This window comes from Hipposideros armiger, unplaced genomic scaffold, assembly GCF_001890085.2.
Source record: "Hipposideros armiger isolate ML-2016 unplaced genomic scaffold, ASM189008v1 scaffold_603, whole genome shotgun sequence".
NCBI lineage: Eukaryota > Metazoa > Chordata > Mammalia > Chiroptera > Hipposideridae > Hipposideros > Hipposideros armiger.
This window is the reverse complement of record NW_017731953.1, coordinates 225,875-248,915: the sequence shown is the minus strand read 5'-3', so window position 1 is coordinate 248,915 and position 23,041 is coordinate 225,875. Positions and strand designations below refer to the sequence as shown.

The window sequence follows — 23,041 nt, the reverse complement described above, 5'->3', positions numbered from 1 at the left end:
TTGCAATAATTGTCCCTGATGCAATCTTCATTTAATTCCATTTCTTTTACAGAAGGACGGTTTATTTTACTTTTTTGAAGACGGCTTTCCACTCAAAAAGCTATTGGATTAAGCTTATTTCCCAAGTTAATAACTTTTATTAAAAATTGTTTTCGTGTGGATTTTACAAAAACAACCTGAAGGCAGAGATTTATCCGCCACGGCTACAGTCAATGTTTGTATTGGAAAGCTACGAGGGAAATGATCAGAGACTGCATTTTCAGAAATCTCTAGCATGGAGATTATTCCACTGCCCTACAGCAGCAAATGTGGTTTTTGAGTATTTACTGTGTATCAGATATTTTTAAAAAACGTTATTTCATTTAATCACGATAATCCTGTGAAATAAAATGAAATTCTTGGTGTAGCCTTCATTCCAGTATCAAGCCACCCCTGCCAACAAGCTTTTAAACCCTTAAATTGGCACATTACCATGTGTAAATAGTATTTCAGTATCCTTTCAGTCAAAAAGGTCTAAGGAATTTAGGGGCCCTTTGGTCCCTTAGCAGCTATTTAATAGCCATGGTTCTTTCTAGAAATGCAAGCAATCCAGTGACAGGAAACTTTTACGGGATGACCCAGCACACATCCGTGACGCTCTTTCTTTCCTTCCGTGGGTCTCGGATTACGTATGTGTGATGACATCCGTCCCTTGGAACAAGTTTTCTTTGACTTTCCCTGAAGTGACTCTGGAGGTGAGAAGTGAAAAGCGCATCAGGAAAGAAAAGGGAACCATCCCCTCGCCGTCTGGGAAAGGCAGAGATCTACAGGTTACACTCTGGGCCTGACAAGCTGCTTGAGAAGAAGGTTCTTGGGGAGTTGGGCGAGTGCGAGCCCAGCGGAGACTCAGAGCCTGTGACCCGGACCCCGGAGTCGGTCCTCTTCCGGAAGCCCTGAGCCGGGTTCTCGCCACGCCCCTTCGCGCCACGCCCCTGCCACACTCCCCGCGTCCGCGACGAACTACGTTTCCCAGAATGCCATGTAAGCCGCCTCACCGAGCGCCAGTAAGAGCCTGGGTGACGCCATCAGCCGGCGCGATGTTTAGAGTCCACTGATGTCGTGGCGCTTCGGGGGTAGAAGTTGCTGTCTTGCCGGACCCTGGTCCTGAAGACGCTGTCCGGGTGACCCCTAACCTCTTCCTACCCACCCCTCCGCCCGCCTTTTCCCTCCGCCCTCTGGCAGGATGAGGCGTACAGGCTTGGGTAAGAAGAGGACCGAGGCTCGAAGTTCGAGGGCCGTGGAACCGGCAGTAGTGGGCGCCGGGACGGGGGAGGATATCGGACCGGACATATGTCCCTGGAATGTCTGGGCCAGAAAGGAGGATGTGTGGGCGGGGGTCTTCGGAGGTGGTGCCAGGTGGTGGAAACATGTCTTTTGTCTGTCCCAGGTCCTAGGGTTGGTTCAGTCCCAACTTTGGACGGTAGGTTGAGAGAGGTGCGGAGTTCTCAGGGTGGAGTATGTACAGGTGCCGACTCAATCAAGTTTTTTAGTGTTACGGACAGATGGAGCGTGATTGCGGAAACTGCTCATTTCCCCAAGTCTGGCTTCAGTTTCTCCTTTGTTGTTAGTTTCTTCCGACGCGAAAATTAAAGAGTGTTACATGCGAAGCACAGTAATCATCATCATCATCATCATCATATTAGTCTGGTAACAGTGAGTTCCATAGGTAAACGTACGTGTCATTACTGTTAACAGGCCGTGATGTGTAACGTTGGGGTCAGAGGCCATTTTTACCCACAGCATGTCTTATCTGAGCCTTGCTCCACGAATGTGGTAATACTTAGTGACTTAGCGTTTGTTCTTGACCTGTTGGCCTGGGAAGCAGGTTCACCAAGCAGCAGGAATAAGTTTGGCGCAAGGAGTTTTAATGGGCCATTATAATGCAGAGCTATTAAAACTTTTTTGCTTCTGAACTTCTCTATTAAGGGACCAAAAAAAAAAAAAAAGGACCCTGCTAATCAGCGTACAGTATACCTGAGAAAGTACATGAAATATTTGAAAAAAGATGTTCTTTTTCAGTTATAAGATGGACAAAAAAAATTTTTTTTTCAAAAGTGTCAGGCATTTAAAGTTAGTGAAAGTTGCCAGTAACGCTAGACGTGTACATTGATAAATTGTAGTATGAGAAATAGCTTTTGAAAAACAATTTTATGACTACCTGGATCATACAAAGCTGTCCAGGTAAATCATAGAGAAAAAAATCACTAATTTTGAGGAAGTGTGGTTTTATATGCCTAAATGTTTTTCCGTTGACAACAAACATTTATTGTGTACTTGAGTAAGCACTAGGTATATAGCCGTTTGTGGCCCTGTTCATGCTCCCCAAAGTTTCCAATCTAGTTGAAGAGTAGGAACGTGTTCAAAGGTAAATTATAATACAGTGTTCTAGTTATATATCCAAACACCAAATAAGTTGTACAGATACTGAATGTCTAGGGATTTGTGGAGACGTAGGAACTTAACTAGAACTCGAATAATGGGGGGTGGGAGAGGTTCGATCCAGTTGGAAGGATGACACACCCTCCCCCCGAAAAGTTGTAGGACTAGAATTAGGAATGATGTGTCAAGGGATTGTGATTAATACAGTTCGATTGAAGTAGGAGGCATGGAAGCAGAACCACCACATTGGGGAGATCTTTGAGTGCCAGGCCAAGGAGTTTGGATCTTATCAGTATGCCCTTTGGCCCCTTTGAATATTTTGTGCAGCAGTATGCCATGATACATTTCAGAAAAGAGACTGGAAAAGTGGGGGTTCTCAGCCCTGATTGTACATTAGAGTCATCTGGAGAGCTTTCACGGCATTGATACTTGAACCTCAGCTCAGACTAATTAAATTAGAATTTCTAGGATAGCGCCTTTTTCTTTTAAGCTGCCCTGTAGTTGAGAGAAAAGGTGATCACTTAGGTATCTGTTGCTGTCATTTACATTGTTGTGATGTGACTAGGGCTTTTTTTAAAGTATCAATGTGTATTGACCTGGAATTTTAAACTTGGGATATATAGTGAATCTGATAGATATTCATGTGGAGAAGCTACCACACTTGATATGAATCTCTAAATGATTTGACTCAGTTATTGATAGAAACTACCTAAAAGAAGTAGCATTTACCTAGACAAATGGACAAAGGCTGAGGATGGTTAACTTTGGCACTCACTAGCTTTCTTACAACCTTTCATAGCAGTAATTCACACCAAAAGAAGTACTTAGTTTGTTAGTAGCAACTCCTAGCATTTTATTTGGTGTTTTCTCTTTATATGGGGGTGGGTGATAGTGTAAACTCCTTAATAGAAGAAAAGTGCATGGAAAGATTGCTGGGTGATAAAATGAGAATTTTGCTTTTAATAGGTAGAACATTATAGAAGAACTCTAAAATTAAAATTAAGGTAGGCAAAAGAGCAAAACAAAGAAAATACAGCAAATGGCTATTAATTTTGAAATGAATTCCTTGGTGGAAATAATCAGCAATTATTTATTGGCAAATGTTATATATTCACAGCCTTAGTCATAAAATAAAAAGACATTTCCTCTTCTTTAAGGATTTTGGTCTTATTAGAGTTTTTACAGAGTATCATTGATTGATGGAGAGAGAATGCATTTTTTAAATGGTTATTTTAATTGACTGGCGGAAAATGTTATGTCTAGTCACTTGAGTTCTTAACTTTTATGATAGCACATTTAGAGAGCTTTATGGCTAGTGGTCAGCAGTTGAGGGAAAATTTTGAGAATCCAACTCTTTTCTTTCTCCTCTGGAACATACTTGTTTAACATTTTCTTGTGTTTTTTACGGTGGTGAAGATTGTTTAAATGTCTGCTGCATATAAAGGACCCATTAGGTACGGGGAATATAGAATTATGAGACACTGTCTCTGCCTTCAAAGAAGCTTATAATTCTAGTCTTGACAAAGGCTGGCACATTCAAAGCTGAATAACAGTGAATTCAGATTCTATTTTACAAGTATTATGGAGTGTGCGTGCGCACACACACACTTGTAGAAAATATATAGCCATGAGTGAAACAGACTTAGTCTGGAGTGCAGCCTGGAGTGCAATATTAGTGTCATGCACAGTCAGAGTTGTCAGAATTCAAAAGAGGGAGTTTTGCTTTTTAGAGAAAGTGAGATTTGTGCTGTGCCTTGATGAAGCTTTCTGTCCACACCTCGACTACCCTTCAACTACCAGCACTGACTGCTACTTCCTGTCCTTCCATCTCTTACTCTCACTGCTACTCCATCTACTCTTTGAGCGTAAGAGACCTCTGGTTTCTATATCATCCCTTTTCCCCATATTTTCAGGCCTCTATTGAAACTACTACAGTCCCTGTCCAGTCTAGACCCCATCATCCCTATCTTTAACCACTCTTTTGGCAGTCAACCTCTTGGGGTCTGTCCTTCTGCAGCCCCAATGCTGTAAACCTCCACTCGAGCAACCCAACCATCCAGCTTCTCATGGGCTAACTCGGGCTGATGAGCTCTTGTTTCACACAACTGGGAAGATTGAAACCACTACTGCGTATTGCCTCAGCCGGGATTGTTTTATCCCCCTAGTAACCCTCTGTAATCCTAGTTGATTGCCTCCATTATCTCTTTACTGTTTTTTCCAAATGCTCTCCATTCTTCAGAGACAGCATTTTCTCTTCTCTTAGTTGAGAAAATTGATGGTATCAATTGTTTTTTTTAAAATGTGGTTAAATAACATCTTCAACTATGCTTTCCTTTCTCAATCCCCTCAACACATTTATCTGCTTATTCACTGTCCAAGGTTCATTCCACCTGTTTGATTGTTGGATGACTATCAAGTACTATGTTAGGCAGTGGCCAGGAACGTATTCCTGTATTCTCAGTGCTATTCACTAGAAGATAAGCTCCAAAAAGTAGCACCTAGAAAGAACAATGGATCTGACACATGGTGGTTTCTTAATTATTTGTTTGAAGAATGAATCCCTCTCTTAATTCTCAGCTAATATTCTCCATAAGTTATTCCAGCTCTCTTCTATTTAAGAGAAAGAGATACCAGTAAAGGATCCTCCCTCTGCCGTGAGCTTGCTCATGCTATATTATTCTGTTTCTCTTTTCCTCTTCATAGCCAGGCTTCTTCAATGGGGAGTCAATGTGACTACTTTTAGATCTTTTTCAAAATGTGTGGAGCAGGAAATGTGTCCCGAATATCCTTGTATATTGGTGCCTACTTTAATGTGTTGGGGGCAATTAATAAGCAATAAATGTGTATTGTAATAAACTGAATATTCTTTGCTTAAGAGAGGGCATTAGAAAGAATTGTTCTGATATCTATTTGGTTATTCTTAAAATTCATTTGAAATGTGAATATTATAGACATACGTGGTCTGCAACGCCCTCCAGGGGTCTTTTTCAGTTCTTTTCTATCAAGGTTTCAAAAGTGGCTTGTTTTTGCTACAGCTATACTTATGACTGATCCTTGCAGGTGAAGGAGTACCTCCTAGCAACTATGGCAACTATGGCTATGCCAATAGTGGGTATAGTGCCTGTGAAGAAGAAAACGAGAGACTCACTGAAAGTCTGAGACACAAAGTAACCGCTATAAAGTCTGTAAGTATGTAACAGATAGTATATACTTTCAAGTTTGTATATTATATGCATATATATTATATTCTTATAAACTATATGCTTTTATTGGCATCATACTAAGATATTTAGTTACCCAAATAGTATAGTTCAGTGAGGTTCAAGTACACTCAAAATTTAGACATGATTTAAGTAGAAGGTTAGAAAATGTGGCTGTTCAAAACATACGGTACATTTGTTGATTTTTTTTTTTAACTTAAGCTTTTTTTGTGGTTAAATCTAAAATACTGCATGTTGCCTGTAGTACTGCCTCTGAGCAATTTTCTTCCACCCCCAAGCAGCTCTTTTCCTTCTCACCTTTCTTCTTCTAGTCTCCTAAGCTACCAATCTCAGTCTTTGATGTTTCTACCTTTTACCTCACACGAGTCACGGAGTCTGATGCTTCTTTCTACTATTTCTCTCAGTTCTTTTTTATTTCTAATGCTTTCCCCTGGTTTTCTATTGGGAAAGCCTCATATCTGTTCCTAAATTGTTACATGTTCTGGTCTGAGCTACATACAGTCACCACAGTCATCGTTCTAGAGTATTTATTGAATTGCATCTTCCAATCCCAGAAGCCTTCAGTGTCCTCCCATGATGTAAGCAAGTTCGCGCTCTATAGCTTGATCAACGAGGTCCTTTAAAGATTGTCCGCAGCTTTTCAGACCTCACCTTCCACACTTCCAGAATGTGTATATGCTTTCTGCCAGACAAACTAGAGTGCTGTGCCCCCTGCACTCTGTCACTTTCCCACTCCTGTAGCTTTATGCTGTGCTTCTGCGTTAGGAGGCCTCTGCCTCCTTATGTGGGCTGAAGTCCTGCCCATCTGAAAAGCTCCACTTCATTGCACCTCTTCCGTCCTCCAGGCTTTTCCAGATTACCACATCAAAAGTAACTTTTCCCTATGAACTAAGACCACTTGTATCATTACTATAGCACTTATTGCACAGTGATCTATCTGCATTGGGTTTAGTTGTATGTAAAAGAAATTTACCAGAATATAGGGTTTTCTGTTGTACTTATTTTTATATTCAACACAGCACCGAGTATAATTCCTTATCAGTTGTATTGAGTTAATTATGTATGAAATAAAGGAATAAAAGAGATGGTTTTAACAGTGTGGGATTGATTCTGCCTCACAATAAAAATGCTCTTCACTTAGACAGTATTAAGTAGAAGCTCATGTTGCCAAAATGTAATTGGTATTTCACTAGTCTTGGAAAACAGAATTGTATTCTGCCTAGAGACTGTTGCATTTGGAAACGAGTATTGTTTTCAAAGCTATATTAAATCAAAAGAAGTTGATCTATGAACTAAACAATATTGTATAATGTTAATTATTTAGAAGTTACAACATTTAGAGGGAATTAAGAACTAAATGATTTTTTAAAAACATCAATGTTGATAATTTAGGCTCCTTGTTAGAGGAAAGCTTTTTTTGTATAGAAATTTCTTTCTGTGGCATGAATGAAAATTGGCCAGTAGTTAGGTGATTTGGGCTATCTAGCTTGATAGTTGCTTTATCATCTCTGTTAAACGGGGGGGGGAGGGGAGTTCATATTATATATAGAATTCTAGTATGGTTTTGTGTCAATAATACCCCCATAGGTTTTCACACAAAATAAATAGAATAATATTTGCTATGGTTTCCAAGATTTCTAGCAGTTGATTGTATTTCTTCAAATGTCTTAGAAGTGAAGCCTTTGATGAATTTGTCATATAAAGCATTAGGTAGGCTTTGGTTTGAATAGCAGCCTAATCACTCACAGTATTTCTTTTGGGCTCAGTCTCTTTTCTGCATAGCTTTAGAATGTGGATAACAATTTATAATTTTTTCCAATTTATTAAAAATTTATTAAATATTTTAAAGAAAAAATACCTTTAGAATCGAAAGAAATAATCAGTTTCGGCATATATTCAAATAATGTCACATTTCATTAGGAAAATATTAAATACTTTTATCTGAATTTGAATGGATAATACGGGTATTTGTGTACGCCTTTTAAAACATAAAGAAGGAAATATAAAGATAAATTCTGTTGTATGAATAATATAAAGAGAAAACATGCAAGGATAAGAGAATATCAAAATTAAAAGATAGAATTGAATGTGAAGATGAAATCAAAATGAAGAGCAGAGAAACAATATCCTTGTTGGAAAGGAGTAGAAATTCTAAAGTATATTCCATTAATTTCAGTGGAAATTTATCAGAAGATGAGAGTATATTTTATATCTCTAGAATACAGTTTTATTTGAGAAAATGTGTGTTTAAAATGGCATCTTTTTTGCTTTGTAATACTTAAATGCGTCTTTATATGGTAATAATGTATATGCTTTTTTATTTATAGCTTTCCATTGAGATAGGCCATGAAGTTAAAAATCAAAATAAATTATTAGCGGAAATGGTAAGTAGAATTTTTTTTTTAAAGATTTTATTGGGGAATTGGGGGAGGGGAACAGCGCTGGGAAATCAGGGGAAGGGGTACAGACAAGTTGCTGTCCTTTTGTTCTTCAGTCTAGTTGTGGAGGACGTTGCTTCACTGGCTCATGTTTGTATTATCATTGTGCTCTTCCCGGGTGAGGCAGATTGGTCACCAGCCACTGGATGGCCACTCACAGCAGCTCTTGGCAGCTCACACCAGCTGCTGGCCGCTCACACTGGCTGCTGGCTACATACGGTAGCCCATGGCAACCCACTGCAGCAGGGGCTGCAGCCTATGCCGTCACCGGCGACTCATGGCAGCCCAGCTCCAGGTTGAGCTGTTGTTCAGCATCTTAGCTGTGGAGGGCAGTGTCACTGGCCCTCATGTGTGGGAGCTGAACTGGGGCCCTCTGACGTCCCAAGCCAGCTCTTAACCAACGCGTCACTCGGTCGGCCCAAGACTTTATTTTAAAGAAAAAGAATGAATACTGCAGTAGAAAAAGAGACATAAACAGGCAAGTCACAAGAGCTATATGACCAACAAACTTACAAATCTATTTTTAAATTCCCTAAGAAGCAACGATATGCTAATTAAAACAAGACATCATTTCTTGCCAATCACATTTATATGTCAGAAGATATCGTTCTTGAATTTGCAAGTTTGTTCTAGGACTCATCTCCCCTTCTGCTGTTGCCCTAGTTCAGGCTGGGCAGAGCTGTCTCCCACCTAGAATTTGCTGGGCACCATTTTCTCCCACCTAGTGGAGACACTGAGAACCTCTTTACACCAGATACCCCCTTGAATCTTGTTGGATGAAGGGGAGATATGGCTTGTTTTCCTTTTGAGATACCTTCTGTTGGAGGAATACCTGGACCATCCTTTTCACTCCCAGGAACTTGATAAGATTAAAACAGCTTTTCATGGATCCCTAGCTCTCTTTTGGACTAAGGTGTGATTTTAATGCGGGCCTAGCCTGAGAGACAAATCCTGGCGTCAGACCGGTCCCATGTGGCACTCAGAATCTGGAATAGCAACATCCTTTCAATAACCAAGTCTCACTTTGCTGGTGTTTTCTCTCAGGCTTCTTGCAAGTAATCTGAGATGAACACAAAGACTTCAGGCTACATGATTTACTCTCACAGTTGAGTTTAGACATCCCCATTTTTTTGGTATCGTAAACCCATAAAGTAGAGTTGACTTTTTTTTCCTTTTCTATATTTTAAAAATTTCTCTCATAAACTGGCATTATTTCTATCATTTTATAATGTATTTTTAAGAGTAAATATTATATGTATAGAAAATACAACTTATTTTATGAATTCATACTCCAGGATGTTGAATTCTTAGCCGAGGTCGAGGTCTACAATTTACTTTATTCCAGGAAGAATTCACAACATTTATATGCATTTTAAATGTAATAAATCAAAATTGAAATTAAAGACTTAGTTCAATTTTAAATTCCTCTAGTCTTGTTAAATCATCCTAACTTTTTGCATTTAAATTATAGCTAAGACCGTTGAGTAGAAACTCACAGCTTGACCTGGCATTGTATATATTTAGTTGAGGATTCTTTTCAAAATAAAATAGAATATTTTCCATATTCACTACCATTATGCTTCCCACAAAACACTAAAGGATATTTGAGGAAATGTTTCTAATTTTCATAGTGTCTCCTAAAAGTTGGTTTGGACAGGGAAAAGAGCTCAAGCTATAAATTTTTTAAAGGTGTTTATGGGCAACTAGTAATTTGTTCTAAGTTTACATTTCATATATTGAAACCCTATTATGATGACAAAGCTCTTGACATACACTGTAATATTTATACTTTAAAATACTTACATGGGCTGGTATTTATTTACTCCATATAATTTGATTTAAAACATTTTTAAGAGCAAAGATTATGGACCTCTTTTTTGTTTGTTTTTTTAAACATCCTTCTTGGTCATTAGCTATGCACTTGTTATTAGAAATTATTAAATAAAAAACCAACATATATTGATTGCCACTTATTATTTGCAATATTCAATAATAGGAAGTGAAAGTGACTTAAGGAAAAAAACAAGTTTAGTGCATTATACGTGCCCCGTAATCTTCTGGAGGAAAAAAAAATGCATGAACACACTTAAAAGATTAACTGCAAGGTAACAATGTCAAATAAGTGAAACAGCTGACACTGATTTAAATGAATATTGAGGAACAAAAATGATGATGATGCTTGCCACATATTAGGTACTTAAAATTGTTTGAATGAATATATTTGTTAAATTATATAACTAGTGAGTGCCTACTTCATGTTACCTCATAACAGTCCTAAACCAAGGGACCATTAGCATCACTTTTTTTTTAAATTTATTTTTTATTATGAAATACACATTTTCTACAATTAGTTTCAGCTGTACAACACAGTGCAATAGTTATATTTTTACCCCTCGAAGTGACAACCCCCCTCCCCGGTAAGTAGAATTTTAAGTTTAAAAAATTTCATCTAACATTCTCAAATTTAGTCTGTTAATCAGGTATAGCATTGTTTTAACTTTTATCCATTTTGAAATAGATCTAGAGATCATAAGTCCTGGATTCCCATCCATTTATATCTGATTGGTTTGGAATAACTGCAAGGTTTATTTTTGCCATACTTTTACATTTTCCATCTTGCCTAACACATATAAGCAGGAGGAGGGGGTGGAAGCCAAAGGATCTCTAATCCTGTATTTAGAAACACTGTAAAGACTCAGGACAACTGCCTATTTTGAGTGTTCTCAGAGATTTCAATGGATATAGATTATGAAGTAATCAAAAAGCACTGTACATGCAATCAGCCAAACGTCTTGCACTTAATGTAAGCTGATTTCTTGTGCTCGATGTCCCAAGGATCACTTCTGAACAAATCAATATGATTGGAACATAGTAACATCCCAGAGACTTTTACCTCCAGTCCAATTTCAAGCAACATAGACCTTTTCTTGTTAGAGCCTCTTTCCATTCTTTAGTGTTTAATTTAGACTCCAAAGTTCTCCAAATCTTCCCCAGTTTCTCCACATGCTTTTCAAATTGTACTCTTCAAAAATGAATGAATACGGCATTGAAAGCAGTGTTCCTGTGAAGGCTGTGCATTAGAATCACTTGGGGAACTTTATGAAAATATTTACGCCTGGTTCTCACTCTAAATAGACTGATTTCAAATTTTAGGAGAGGGACCTAGGTATATGTATTATAAAAAAAAGCATCATCCCAGATGACTGATGCATAACCCTGGTGAAGAACTGTAGATAAGTAGAGTGCCTGAGCTACACAGAGCCTGAGCTATACAAAGGCTATCGTGATGGCAGGGCCGTTACATCTCAGGATATTGAGATTTCTAGGAACGTGCAATATTTCCATTCCATATCCAGTCCTCTCATCATAAGGACTTTTCCAGCTATGTTTTAATATGGCACTTTTTCCCCATCCGTATTTGTAGTCTTTGCTACATTTTACCACTTCTACATGATAGTCTCTTAACTTTTAATAGACTCTACTGTTCTTTAAAGTCAGCTACCTAAATTAAAGGATCTTAAAATTAAAGGTACATTTGACTGCTAACCATATTAAATTTTGAATTACTGTACGGGGAAGCAGCCAACCATTTGACCTGGGAGAGCATGCCCCAACAAAAAGTGGGGAAAAACCTGTATGATAGTAGACAAACTACTTACCTTTATCGTTAATGTTTTTTAATGCACATAATTGGAATAAGACCTAGTTGGGATTTTGAATCACTGTGGGGCTGAAAGAAATATGTATTGGACTCTGAAAGAGCTTTCTAGTCATTGAGAGATTATTCTGTTTTGCATGGAGTAATCAGGCTGATTACCCAAGTTATAAATAGGCTCCTACATTGATTAAATATTAAAAATGTCATTTAAAATGTATTCTAATAGCAATATATTCACTTACTTAAATGTGCACATGTAGAGTATTAGAATCTAAGTTATATATACATATATATATACACACACACACACACACACATATATATATTTTTTTTCTCCTAGGATTCACAGTTTGATTCTACAACTGGATTTCTGGGTAGAACTATGGAAAAACTGAAGATTATATCCAGAGGGAGCCAAACAAAGCTGCTGTGCTATATGATGCTGTTTTCATTGTTTGTCTTTTTTGTCATTTATTGGATTATTAAACTGAGGTGATGCAAGTAAGTGTGAGTTTGGAATTTGTTCCAACTTAAATAGCTTGGAGTACCACTTTCGTAAAAAATGAGCATCAAAACATTCCTAATTTTCAATTACGATGGCTTTTCCATTGAGGATTACTGAATTTTACTTGTTTTATAAATCATGTTAGATAATACAGTGCTCTTTGAATACTGTTTCTTAATGATTCATTTTTGCCCCTATTTTCAGGGGTACTCAGATGGCCTAAAGTCCATCTCGCCCTAACAATTGTTTGCCTGTTGTTTGCTGTCAGATTAAACAGCAGTATAATATTCCGTTGTTACCATACATGTAGGTTTATGTTCTCTATAAAGAAGCTTTGTGGGAGAATAACAATGCCTGGAGAGCTTGACGCTGAGCTCTTGAGGTAGTGACACTTTTGTGATGGAACGGTAAATGTGTTTTCTTGAACTGCCATCAACCTTAATGAGGTACTCCCCTTTCCTCTTTTACTCGATTAAAACTGTAGGCAGATTTCTTTTTACCTCCAAGTTTTCTAATAGTTTTTGATGATACGACTCTTCTTCCCCCTTTGCCCAAGGACCTCATTCTTGACTGAAGCTTGTTATTTTGGCATATTTCTAGCAGGGTGCCAAACAAATGTGTACCAGTCTCGTCGTTTTGTATTGATTTTGTACATACCGTTGACTTGGCTTATAATAGTTCTGTGATTTTAGCTACTTAGGCCATTTGGTTATCATTTGTGACAGAATAATGTGAAGCTAAAGTAATTGCTGAGCTCCAAATGAAAATAAAATGTTCAAGAAAATTAATTGCCTCTGCTTTATTAAGTGCTCAAAATAGATAATTGAAAGTACTCAGCATTGAACTTGGGGTTAAGACTCTTGTTACTTTAATCCATTATATTTGTTTATAGAAAGCAAAACAAAGGTGGACTGTTAAGTAAGAATATTGAAATGTTCTTAAACGATCTGTTGCTACTATTTTGGAATTTATCCATTTATGGGCTCCAAAAATAAATTTTTAATGAAATAAATTAATTGACTTCGTTGCTTCGTTATTCAAGTCTCATTGTTTTTTACTTCGAACCTGAGAAATGGTCCTAAAAACTCATATTCTGAACAAAATCAGGAAAAGCTTACATATTTATATTATTGCAGAACTTGCTTCAAATGAGATAAATCATAACTGCAGTTTTGAAAACCTTTAATTTAAAAAATATTTTTAGTTACAAATCTTTTATCTTTGATTTTGCTGAGTTTGCAATCCTTTTTGCTTATCCCCAATTACCTATCAATTCAGATCCTATCTTTTCTGCTGGATTTGTCATTTGGGCCTCTACTTGACAGGTAAAATCACTAGAACTGAGAGTGGCTACGTGATGTAGCGTGTAAGTCAGGCCAGAGGTATGGTGTGAGGGACACTGGTTTGAGTTAGATGACCAGGGTTCAAATCTCCATTCCTTAACTTGCTCAATGTTTGCGGGCCTGTTTCTTCATTTAAATCACCTATTTCATAGAATTGTGAAAGGTAGCTAATATATTGGAAAGTGCCTGACACATGGTAATCACTCTATGTTAGCTCTTCCCATCATTAACAGAAACATCAGAAAAGGGAGTTATTCTAAGGGCAAGACAATGAGTTGGTTTCAGGCTTTCAGCTGATGTGACCTCCAAGTGGAAATTTCTATCAGACAATTAGAGATTGATATGTTTTTCAAGAGTGACATCAGAGCTCCTGGAAGACTCAGAAATTATTTCTGTAAGAAAATTGCAGTATGAAAACTGCAAAAAGAAAAGAACAGAAGGCCAAAGAAAAATGACTGGAAGATGGAAACAGAAGAGAATCAACAAGAAATAGAGGAGCTCAAAGCCTTAGGAAAACCAACGACGGCAAGAGAAGAATGGATTTCAAGGTTAAGGTTTGGCTATTATATGAAATTACATGGTAATGTAAACACTTTAAATGCTGGATATTATCAAGGAGGTGGGGATTGCATGGCAACGGGCTTGGGGTTATATGAAAGATACTCCTCTCTGCATTGTCCAACATTTCTTATTTTGCAATTCTAGGACAGTTCCCTAACCAGCATTTTATATCACCCCCCTCATCACTGCCTTTGCTGAGATTCCTGGCAGGCAGGCAACTGCTCCAGAAGGGCCTGTCCCTGCCTATCGGGATCCAACTGTGTGGGGAGCCCCTAGGAAAAAGCACTCCCAGAAATAAAATTTGGGAGAAACATCAAATATGGAAAAGATATAATCCTTTATAATTTTTTACAAGCTCATTGTTAACTCTGAAAAAGAAATTATTGCCAAGTGTATGGGAAGTTGTTTATAATAATTGAACAGGCAAAATATTCACATAGTTTTTATTCAAACAACATAAGACTTGCAGATGTTTGGATGGTAGGTACACTTCTATATTTTAAATGGTAAGGCAGATTCAGAAAGCAATTTATAACAATCCTAAATGTCCAAATTATTCTGCAAAATATCTAGTCCATTTCACTAGGAGTTGGTCCTTGGTAATTTGCCAATGCATTTTCAAATAATAAAAACTAACTTATCTGCACCATGCCCTACAGATATCAGACATAAGTTTCTACAATGAGGAGAGAGAAAATTATACATACTATTGTTATAATTGAAATTAGCATGCAAATTAATTCTTTGATACTACTTGAGCAGGGCATAGTTGTTAAATCTAAAACAAATAATGCAACCTTTGAATTCTGGAGCAGAAAACCCTGGCACCTGCACCCATTGAAAGCTTCTGGTTCTATAAAATTAACTAGTTTTCTTAATTTTTCAGTGCTCTTAAACTTCAAAATATGTGTATTGAGTGTTCTTCCTTGCAGAGAAAGTGGAAAAAGTGCTTGAGAACTTGGGTTCATTTAGTCAGTAAATAACTTCATCAGGCTATACTGATGAATACACTGACTAAATATTTACTGGGAAGCAGACACATCATAGCTAAGACTGAAAACTGTGAAGTCACACTGCCTGAGATAAACCCTGGCTCTGCTACTCACATTATGATTTGGAGCTGATGACCCCTCCGCCTCAATACCTCTATTTGTAAAACAGGAATAAAAATTCTACATAGATAGCAGTAATACACTCAGAGGGTTATTGTGATCATTACATTGTATCACTTGTATGGAACTTAAAATGGGCTCCTGGTACCCAATGGCACTGCCTTCAAGGTAGTTGCTCAGAGTTGTCTTTTCAAACTTTTGAAATTTTATGTTTCAAAATATAAACTACCAAACTCATAAAACGACAGCATTCTAGCATTCAAATTTAAAGGCTACTATGATTTTAATACATTTGCATAAGTTCTTTGCACCTTCATATGTCTTAGAATGAATCACCAGGAAGTTCTCATGTAATAAGGTTTAATACAAGTTAAATACTCATATGTGAGTGAGAAAGTGAAAAGGGAGGGGGAAAAATATATATATATATATATATATATGCAGAAAGTGAGTGTGTGTGAGAGGAATACTTCAATCACTATATATTCTTCACCCTAAATTATATTAAACTTTTTTGAAGGATATAGGCCTTCTAAGGGCAGGTACTATAAAAATTATATATAAAGTGGCTTTCTTCTTAATTGAGTGTGCAAGTGTTGCTTTATTCAATATATAGTTTTGCTTTTTTGTTCCTAGCAATGAAATGATGTAGGTTTTCAGAAAATTTAACTAATTTCTAATCACACAATTCCTACTGGTACTAATCTATGTCAAGTAAATTCAAAATGGGTTATCTTTTCATATAACCATGAATATTTACTCATGACTTAAATTTTTGTTCTAGACTTATAAGAGCTGTTTAAATATATTCCTCTTGGAGCTGTACCATCTGGTATTTAAAACCCATTTCTTCCTTACCAATGAGGAAATTTTTAGAAACTGTCACATCTTCAAAAAATATCAGTATGGTGTGTGATGACTACACATCCTCTATAGTCAGTTTTTCTATATTTTTAGAAATATGAATTCCCCATAATAAAAGACCATGAAAATTATTCATAGAAAAGAAAATTTTAACTGTCAACAATAAAACATTTTTGTTTCATTCATTCGGGAATGAAATATTTGATGCTTATCAATATAAGACCCTATTTTAAACACCTGTGTTTTCCCTGGAGCACTTGGCACCATAGCAGATCCCAAGAAGCGATTGGTGAATAAATTAATGTTTCCTACTGGAAAACTTATTTTTTTAATCATCTTTTACTAAAATTTCAGGGCTGAGACCCTAGAAAGCCTTTAATAAATGTGTAGCTTGATTAATAACACACCAAGTTCAGTTGCTTGCTGAGCTTCTTTGAATATTGGAGGCACAATACTACAACCATTAGGTTAATTAGGGGCCAAAAGTTGTTGCTAATTTAAAATTCTTATTATGGTTTTCCCTTTTATAAAGGTAAGGGAGGATGGGTTAAAACTGAATGCTCTGCCTACAGGGTCAGGAATGGATGCCACTTAATCAGACACAAGTGGCAGAATTGCTGAGGAAAGTTGCTTAATATTCTTCCTCTTCCATCACCCTTCAGATTTCAAAACATACGAGGTTTATCAGCATCTCTGACCCAAGGTGATAAGGTAAGGAGGGCATTCCTTTCCAGAAAACCTAGCTTTTTTAAAAGAATTTTTTATTTTGTTTCTGTTTTTAAGTAATTAGACTTAACTCCTGTCCTTAGCCAAAAAGTCAGCATTTCACTCAAAGCCCTACAATGGAATGTATCACCCACTTAGTCAGCAATGTAAGCTGCTCATTTACCAGGGAGTTTAACTGGCACACTGATCAAGGGCTTATTCAGGTCAGAGAGTGTGGCATTATGTCATGGGTGCAGGCAATCCAGCACATCCAGTGACCCTAGGATTTCTGGGTTGCCCACATTCTGCTGCCATTGATGATATAGAACAGACGCTATGTAGATACAGAATTATCAGTATACAGATTTGTTACTTTGTACCTTTCAAAACAGGCAATGCATTCTCATTTGTGAAAGGCAAGTAGTAAATATTAGCAACTTAGAAACTCAGCTCCTTAAGTCTACCATGGATTTTCAGAGCTAAAAGTTTCTAGTCTATTCACAGGATTATAGAACTTTGAGTTGGAAATGAGACACTCATTCCAAATATTGTTTCATAAATGCAAGTTTCTGGTCTGCCTATCTTCACAGGTAAAAACTGAGAGACAACTGAGGAGTAATGAAGTCAAGAGGGTACACAAAAGTAAAGTAACAAGGTCAAACAGGTTTGTCTTTCTGGTCTGGCTGCCTTCATTTGTCATTATCAACTTTGTAATCAATGTCAGCTGAGGAAACGGCAAAAGAAGACTGGTGTTGGGGGAACAGAAAAAAGATAAAAACTTAAATTTCCACATCACAGGAGGACCACTGTGGTCCATCCACTGCCAGCTGCACAACCACCAATTCTAAGACATTCTAGGTTCTGGGTATATAGGAAGGCATGAAAGAACACAACGTCTCCAGGTGGCAGAATTTGAACAAACTATCTAGAATGCAGCACAGAGAGACAGTGAAGAGAAAACTGAAAGTGAAATTAAAATATGTAAAATGAGAAATCCAACATATATCTAATATTCTCAAGGAAAAATGGGATAAAAATGGTAATGAGGCAAGTTTTGAAGAGATAAGGGATGAAAATTCTCCAGAATTGAAGAAATACATGAGTTCTTTGATTGATGTGAAACACTATAATGCAAGCAGGGCTATAAAGAAAAAAAAAGAGAGAAAGAAAAGAAGCCCCACAGCTAGCTGCAACATATTAAAAGTACAAAAACATCAAAGATGGAGGAGGTCTTAAAAATATTTCTTTAGTAAGAGGGAAATTGAAAGTAGGAGGAAGATGCACATAAGAGCAACACTTGAAAGGGAAAAAGGTATCTAATTTGTCCACATTCTTGCAGATGTGAACTATTTCTTGCCCTATTCTCAGGGTTTACAGACCAAGAAAAATGGGTGGTGGGGAGGAGGTAGCAATGGCTTGTGAAATAAAACTAACTCCAACCTATGGAACTCCAGAATGGAGCCGAAAGTAGCACCACATCGGACACATAGGTGAGGACTAATGGGGACACAGGTCAGAGAGGAACTGAGCTTAAATGTATGCCCCCAACTCATGTAATTATGCCACAGCTGTTATTACACAAGGAGACAGTACAACCTCAAGTGCACTGCTCCACGTCAAACTTTGTACCCACTAGTACATGGAATAAAATCCTTAAAAACAGTAATAAACACAGCTGAAAAGTCAAATCTAGGAAAACATACAGGATTACGGTAGGTTAAGATGTGTTTCACTCACCTGTAACTTCAGGAGTTGCACCGCCAGTTTCACTGATGCCCAGGCAAGAGAAATTTCCAGCACAGATGGAATAAGACGCTGCTGTGTAGGTTCCTCTCTCTCACACCTGAAGTTGAGAGGCCAAAGGAACACGGGATTAAAATTGGACAGAATTATTGGCAAAGTGAGCGCTTCCATGAAAATCGGGGCTGTTTGTTTTGTGCCCTGGTCTATTCCCAGTGCCCAAGTGCTCCAAAAAGATTTACTAAATGAATGAAAGTAATCTGAAACACGAAGGAAAATATAACTTTAATAGGTACTACAAATTACTCTGAAATACATCATACTCTGTCCAGATAAATAAAAATATCTAAACAGAATCTAGCTACTGATTCTCTGTGCAATCATATTTAAAAGAGGACATGGTTATGAAAATTAAGAGAGATAGTTAAACCGAAGTTCACTAATTTATGACATGACACGTAAGGAAAAAGTCCACCATTTTCAGGCAACAAAAACATATTCTTAAATAAAAATATTTATAAAGCATCTTTCAGTTGGTTGTATGTCCTTGCCATTGCACTGACAAGTGGCATAGCTGGGCTTGGATGGTGGACATTGGTTATTTGTATGTACCCAGCACCCAGGCAACTCTACTTATTATGAGGCGTTCTCTAATTGTATGAGCGTTGCTCCCAATCCCAGAAGCCAACAGGGATGGAGATGGTCTCTTCCTGCCCTACTGGTAGCCTGGCTGTCGGCTCAGAATACAGGCTTGACCAATTGGGTATGTCCAACCAGGACTTCAAAAGATGCAGGGAGCTGAGAAGCTATCAAAGGCAGAAGCCACAGCACCAGTTGTTCAAGAAAGATATATGTGGAGCCCAGTGGCAGCAGCCTTAAGTGTCCCATGTTGAATAGTCTGGCAGAGACAATAAAACCGTAGCCTGGATGTCCACTGGTGGCAATGCCAAGGGCAACCAACCCAGAGTGCTCATGAGTCATAACTGGCTGTGCCTCTTGCTCTCAAGCTAGCCTTCATTCTTCCATACCCATTTTCTGTTCTCGATCCCCTCACTTCCAGAATGTGGACAGTTTTCAAACATTCATTTTCTCTTCAAGTGAGCCAAAGCCATTTTCTTCACATAAAACTCTGACTGATAGACCTTGCCACTCATGATACAAGTTCCTATATTAAAGTAACACACAAAATGGGCATATAGTCTCTTACCTTACATATTTGTCACTTTAACCTGGAGCAAAAAAGAAAAGTTGTGAATTGTGGGGGGAATTGATGAATGTGTTAAGAAGTATTTCTAACTTGTCTTGGTGCTACAATAACCTACCATCTATGCAGACAGCAATGTGTGTGGACCATAACAGCAGCAGATGACTCTATATTCAGCTCAAAACCTGATAATGCTGGGTTGTACACTTTGTCTTTCAGATAATACATCCTTACTACAAAGGTACGTTTCATTCTTAACTAGGTAACTTACTTCTTGGGAATATGATGTTGATGATTTTTTTGGTCTATACACTGATGTTACTTTCCTGTGAGGCATAAGTAGCAGCTGATTAGGGACATGCTGATGCTATTTCACCATTTGAAAACCCTTCCAGGTCACACATAAACATAAAACAGACTAACCTGTATATGCTAAAGTCATCTAAAAGGCTCCATCACATCATCCTAGTTCTAGAAGGAAACTGGATGCTACTCCAAATGGTCCCTTGTTGAAAGAGAGGGACGAAAAAGAAACTAGTATCATACACATATGGGTGTATATTCTATCACATAAAAATCTTGATTCCACATATGCTACAATTACACTTAAATTTCCTTTCACTCACTAATTCAGGGACATCTTCGTGCCAAACGAAATTTAAACTTTAATAATGAAAAAAGAGTAAAAGCATTCCCAATCTTAAATGAAAGGAAGATGCAATGAAATAAATGTTTATTTTCCAAAGGGCCCAAATGTAAAAATATTGATCATGATTCCTACTGGCAACACGGTGGGATTTTTGTCACACAGAAGACTTTTTGTTCTACTAATGATTAGGCCCAGTTGTTTTTAAGGGGAGGGGACATGGGGGAATGCTACCTGCTTAATAATCTTCTACAAGCCTGGATATTGTGAAATGATGACTTTACTTCTGTGTTTTGTTTTGTTTTTAAAGAAAAAAATGCCTTATTATTAGTGGATTCTCAGTCCATGTTTATGAATTTGTGATTCTAGGTACTAACAGAGAAAGGAATATGTTATTTCTTTAATTAAGGAAGAGTTCATTGTTCATTGGCTCCAATACTCACCCAAAGAAAAAATGGGCTCTCTCTCTTCTTTGACTTAACCCTAACCACCTTTCAGAAGTTATTAACATCTGCACAATTCCTATCCATGCAACTGCCCTTAGCTACTTATTTAGATCTATTTTATGTACATAGGTATAACTATTTTAAATCACCATTTAAATAAGTAATAATTGGCACACAGAAATAACTGGTAAAGATCTGTTTAGGAGGAAGGGGAAATATAGCTTTTATCAAAATATTAGAAATGGCTAGATAAATATTTGTAAGTTCAGTGGTAGCCCAGTGAAGCTCATTATCTAAATAAATTGCCTCTTAAAAGTTGAGAACTATAAAATATATGGGAGAATGATATAATGTGTTAACTCATAAAATATGTTTAATAAGTACAATATCAACATTGAAAAATTCTTAAGTCTGAAACCACATAAACTGCATAAAAGATGTGTCATTAAGAAAAACTTAAAGCCACAATAAATATCTATTCCACAAGAATTAAATAGTTTATTTTAAATTATTATTTCTGACACCTATCTGCTTCTAGTATCTCAAGAAACAGTAAAATAATAATTTTTTAAAAAGCTAATGGTTGTGAAAGAGATTTTAGGGGCAATGTGATCCAAACCACCATTTTAAAAAATAATAAAACTATTATTATTTTATAATATAAAATATTATATTATAAAAGTTTTATAATATAAAACTATTAAAAAATAAGAGATCATCATATGAATTGAAAGAACGCAGAGGTAGGTGGTGGTAAAGTTGAAACTAGGTTTTTTGTTGTTGTTGTTTTGCAGGAAAGCACAGGGGACTACTGAAACAAAAGTACACACTTGAAGGGAAACTGTGGGTGAACTCAGAGAGCCGGTGGCTCTCAGGAAGTCCTGACTGGGGGTACTTATCTCTGTTGGGCAGGAATTGGTGACCTCCCATTGATATTGCTCCTCAGTTTCCTCCCAGTAAGTGGGACCCTCGCTTTCCCTCTTTTTCTTCCTTATGTGGCTCCTCCAGAACCGTCATGGCATCAGATGCATGACGGGAGTCATAGTAACCACAATGTAAATGAGATTATCAAGTGTTTTTGTCCACATCACTACCTAGCCTCCACCTCAACCATATTTGCTTCTCAGTCACTTTTGTCATGTGAATGTTACTCAGAGGAAATATACTTAACAGCAAATTTGTTTATTTTAAAGTATCTAAATATATACATCAGACAAAAAAGGTTTGGTTATGCTACTGTAACAAACCACAGAAAATTCTCAGGGCTTAAAATGCTAAAGTGTATTTTCTTGCTGTTGCTGCATGCCCAGCATGCTAGGGCGCCCTGCTCCGTGTTATCCTCAGCGCTCATATTGAAGGAGGTCCCACTTCAGTGCTTGTAATCACTGAAGGAAGAAAAATGAATGCTGCAAACAGCACTTTATGCTTGTGTCCAGAAGTGCCATGTGGCATTCCGGTCATATTTCACTGCCAAAGTTCATTTCATGGCCACCCAAACTTAAGGAGGCATTAAGGGAAATCTACCCACATGTCTAGATGAAAAGAGAAATATTTGGTGGACAAGCATTTTTGATTGCATTATTTATATAAAACAGCTAGTCCTTTGAGCTTTGCAGGGAAAATATTCACTTCATTATACATTCACTGAATAATGAATATTCATAAATCTGTGAAAATGCTACCAGTAGACAGAAGGCTAATGAAATTTGATATCTGATTATATTTACCTGCTTCATGAAATATATTATGTTACTAAACAGATTTTTAAATGGATAGCATTCAAGATAAAAACAACTAGGATTTAAAACCAGATTATAAAAATCCATTGTGATTTGAAGATTTAATTCCTTCAAACATTTACTGTTTATTTATTAGGCAATGCTACTTTTCCCCCTCAATTCAGTTTTACCTAATTTAATAATGAAGTCAGTGCACAAAAATTATGCTATAGGTATTTTTTCTGTTTTATTGAGAAACCATCTTGGTTTGCCAGAAGTAACTAGGAAACATCGACATACCCTAAGTGTAGAGAAGTCTAAACATCTAAATGGGAATATCAAGATTGTCATTCAAGGGCTGGCCTAGTGGCGCGATGGTTGAGAACTGGCTTGGGACGCCAGAGGGCCCCAGTTCGGATCCCACCTATGAGGGCCAGTGACACTGCCCTCTACAGCTAAGAT

The 23,041-nt window shown here is 37.2% G+C and overlaps 1 protein-coding gene across 1 annotated transcript; it reads left to right on the top strand.

Moving 5' to 3' along the window:
• Window positions 1–1,051: 1,051 nt before the first annotated feature.
• Window positions 1,052–13,260, top strand: BET1 (Bet1 golgi vesicular membrane trafficking protein). Its single transcript, XM_019624721.1, has 4 exons — window positions 1,052–1,241; window positions 5,479–5,603; window positions 7,967–8,023; window positions 12,076–13,260. The coding sequence occupies exons 1-4, from the start codon at window positions 1,223–1,225 to the stop codon at window positions 12,229–12,231; spliced, it is 357 nt and encodes a 118-aa protein (XP_019480266.1). The 5' UTR covers window positions 1,052–1,222; the 3' UTR covers window positions 12,232–13,260.
• The last annotated feature ends 9,781 nt before the right edge of the window (window positions 13,261–23,041 follow it).

Coding starts and splice junctions, on each gene's coding strand:
- BET1 (XM_019624721.1), top strand. Junction 5,604..7,966: donor AAGTAACCGCTATAAAGTCT/GTAAGTATGTAA, acceptor TTTTATTTATAG/CTTTCCATTGAGATAGGCCA. Junction 8,024..12,075: donor ATAAATTATTAGCGGAAATG/GTAAGTAGAATT, acceptor TTTTTCTCCTAG/GATTCACAGTTTGATTCTAC.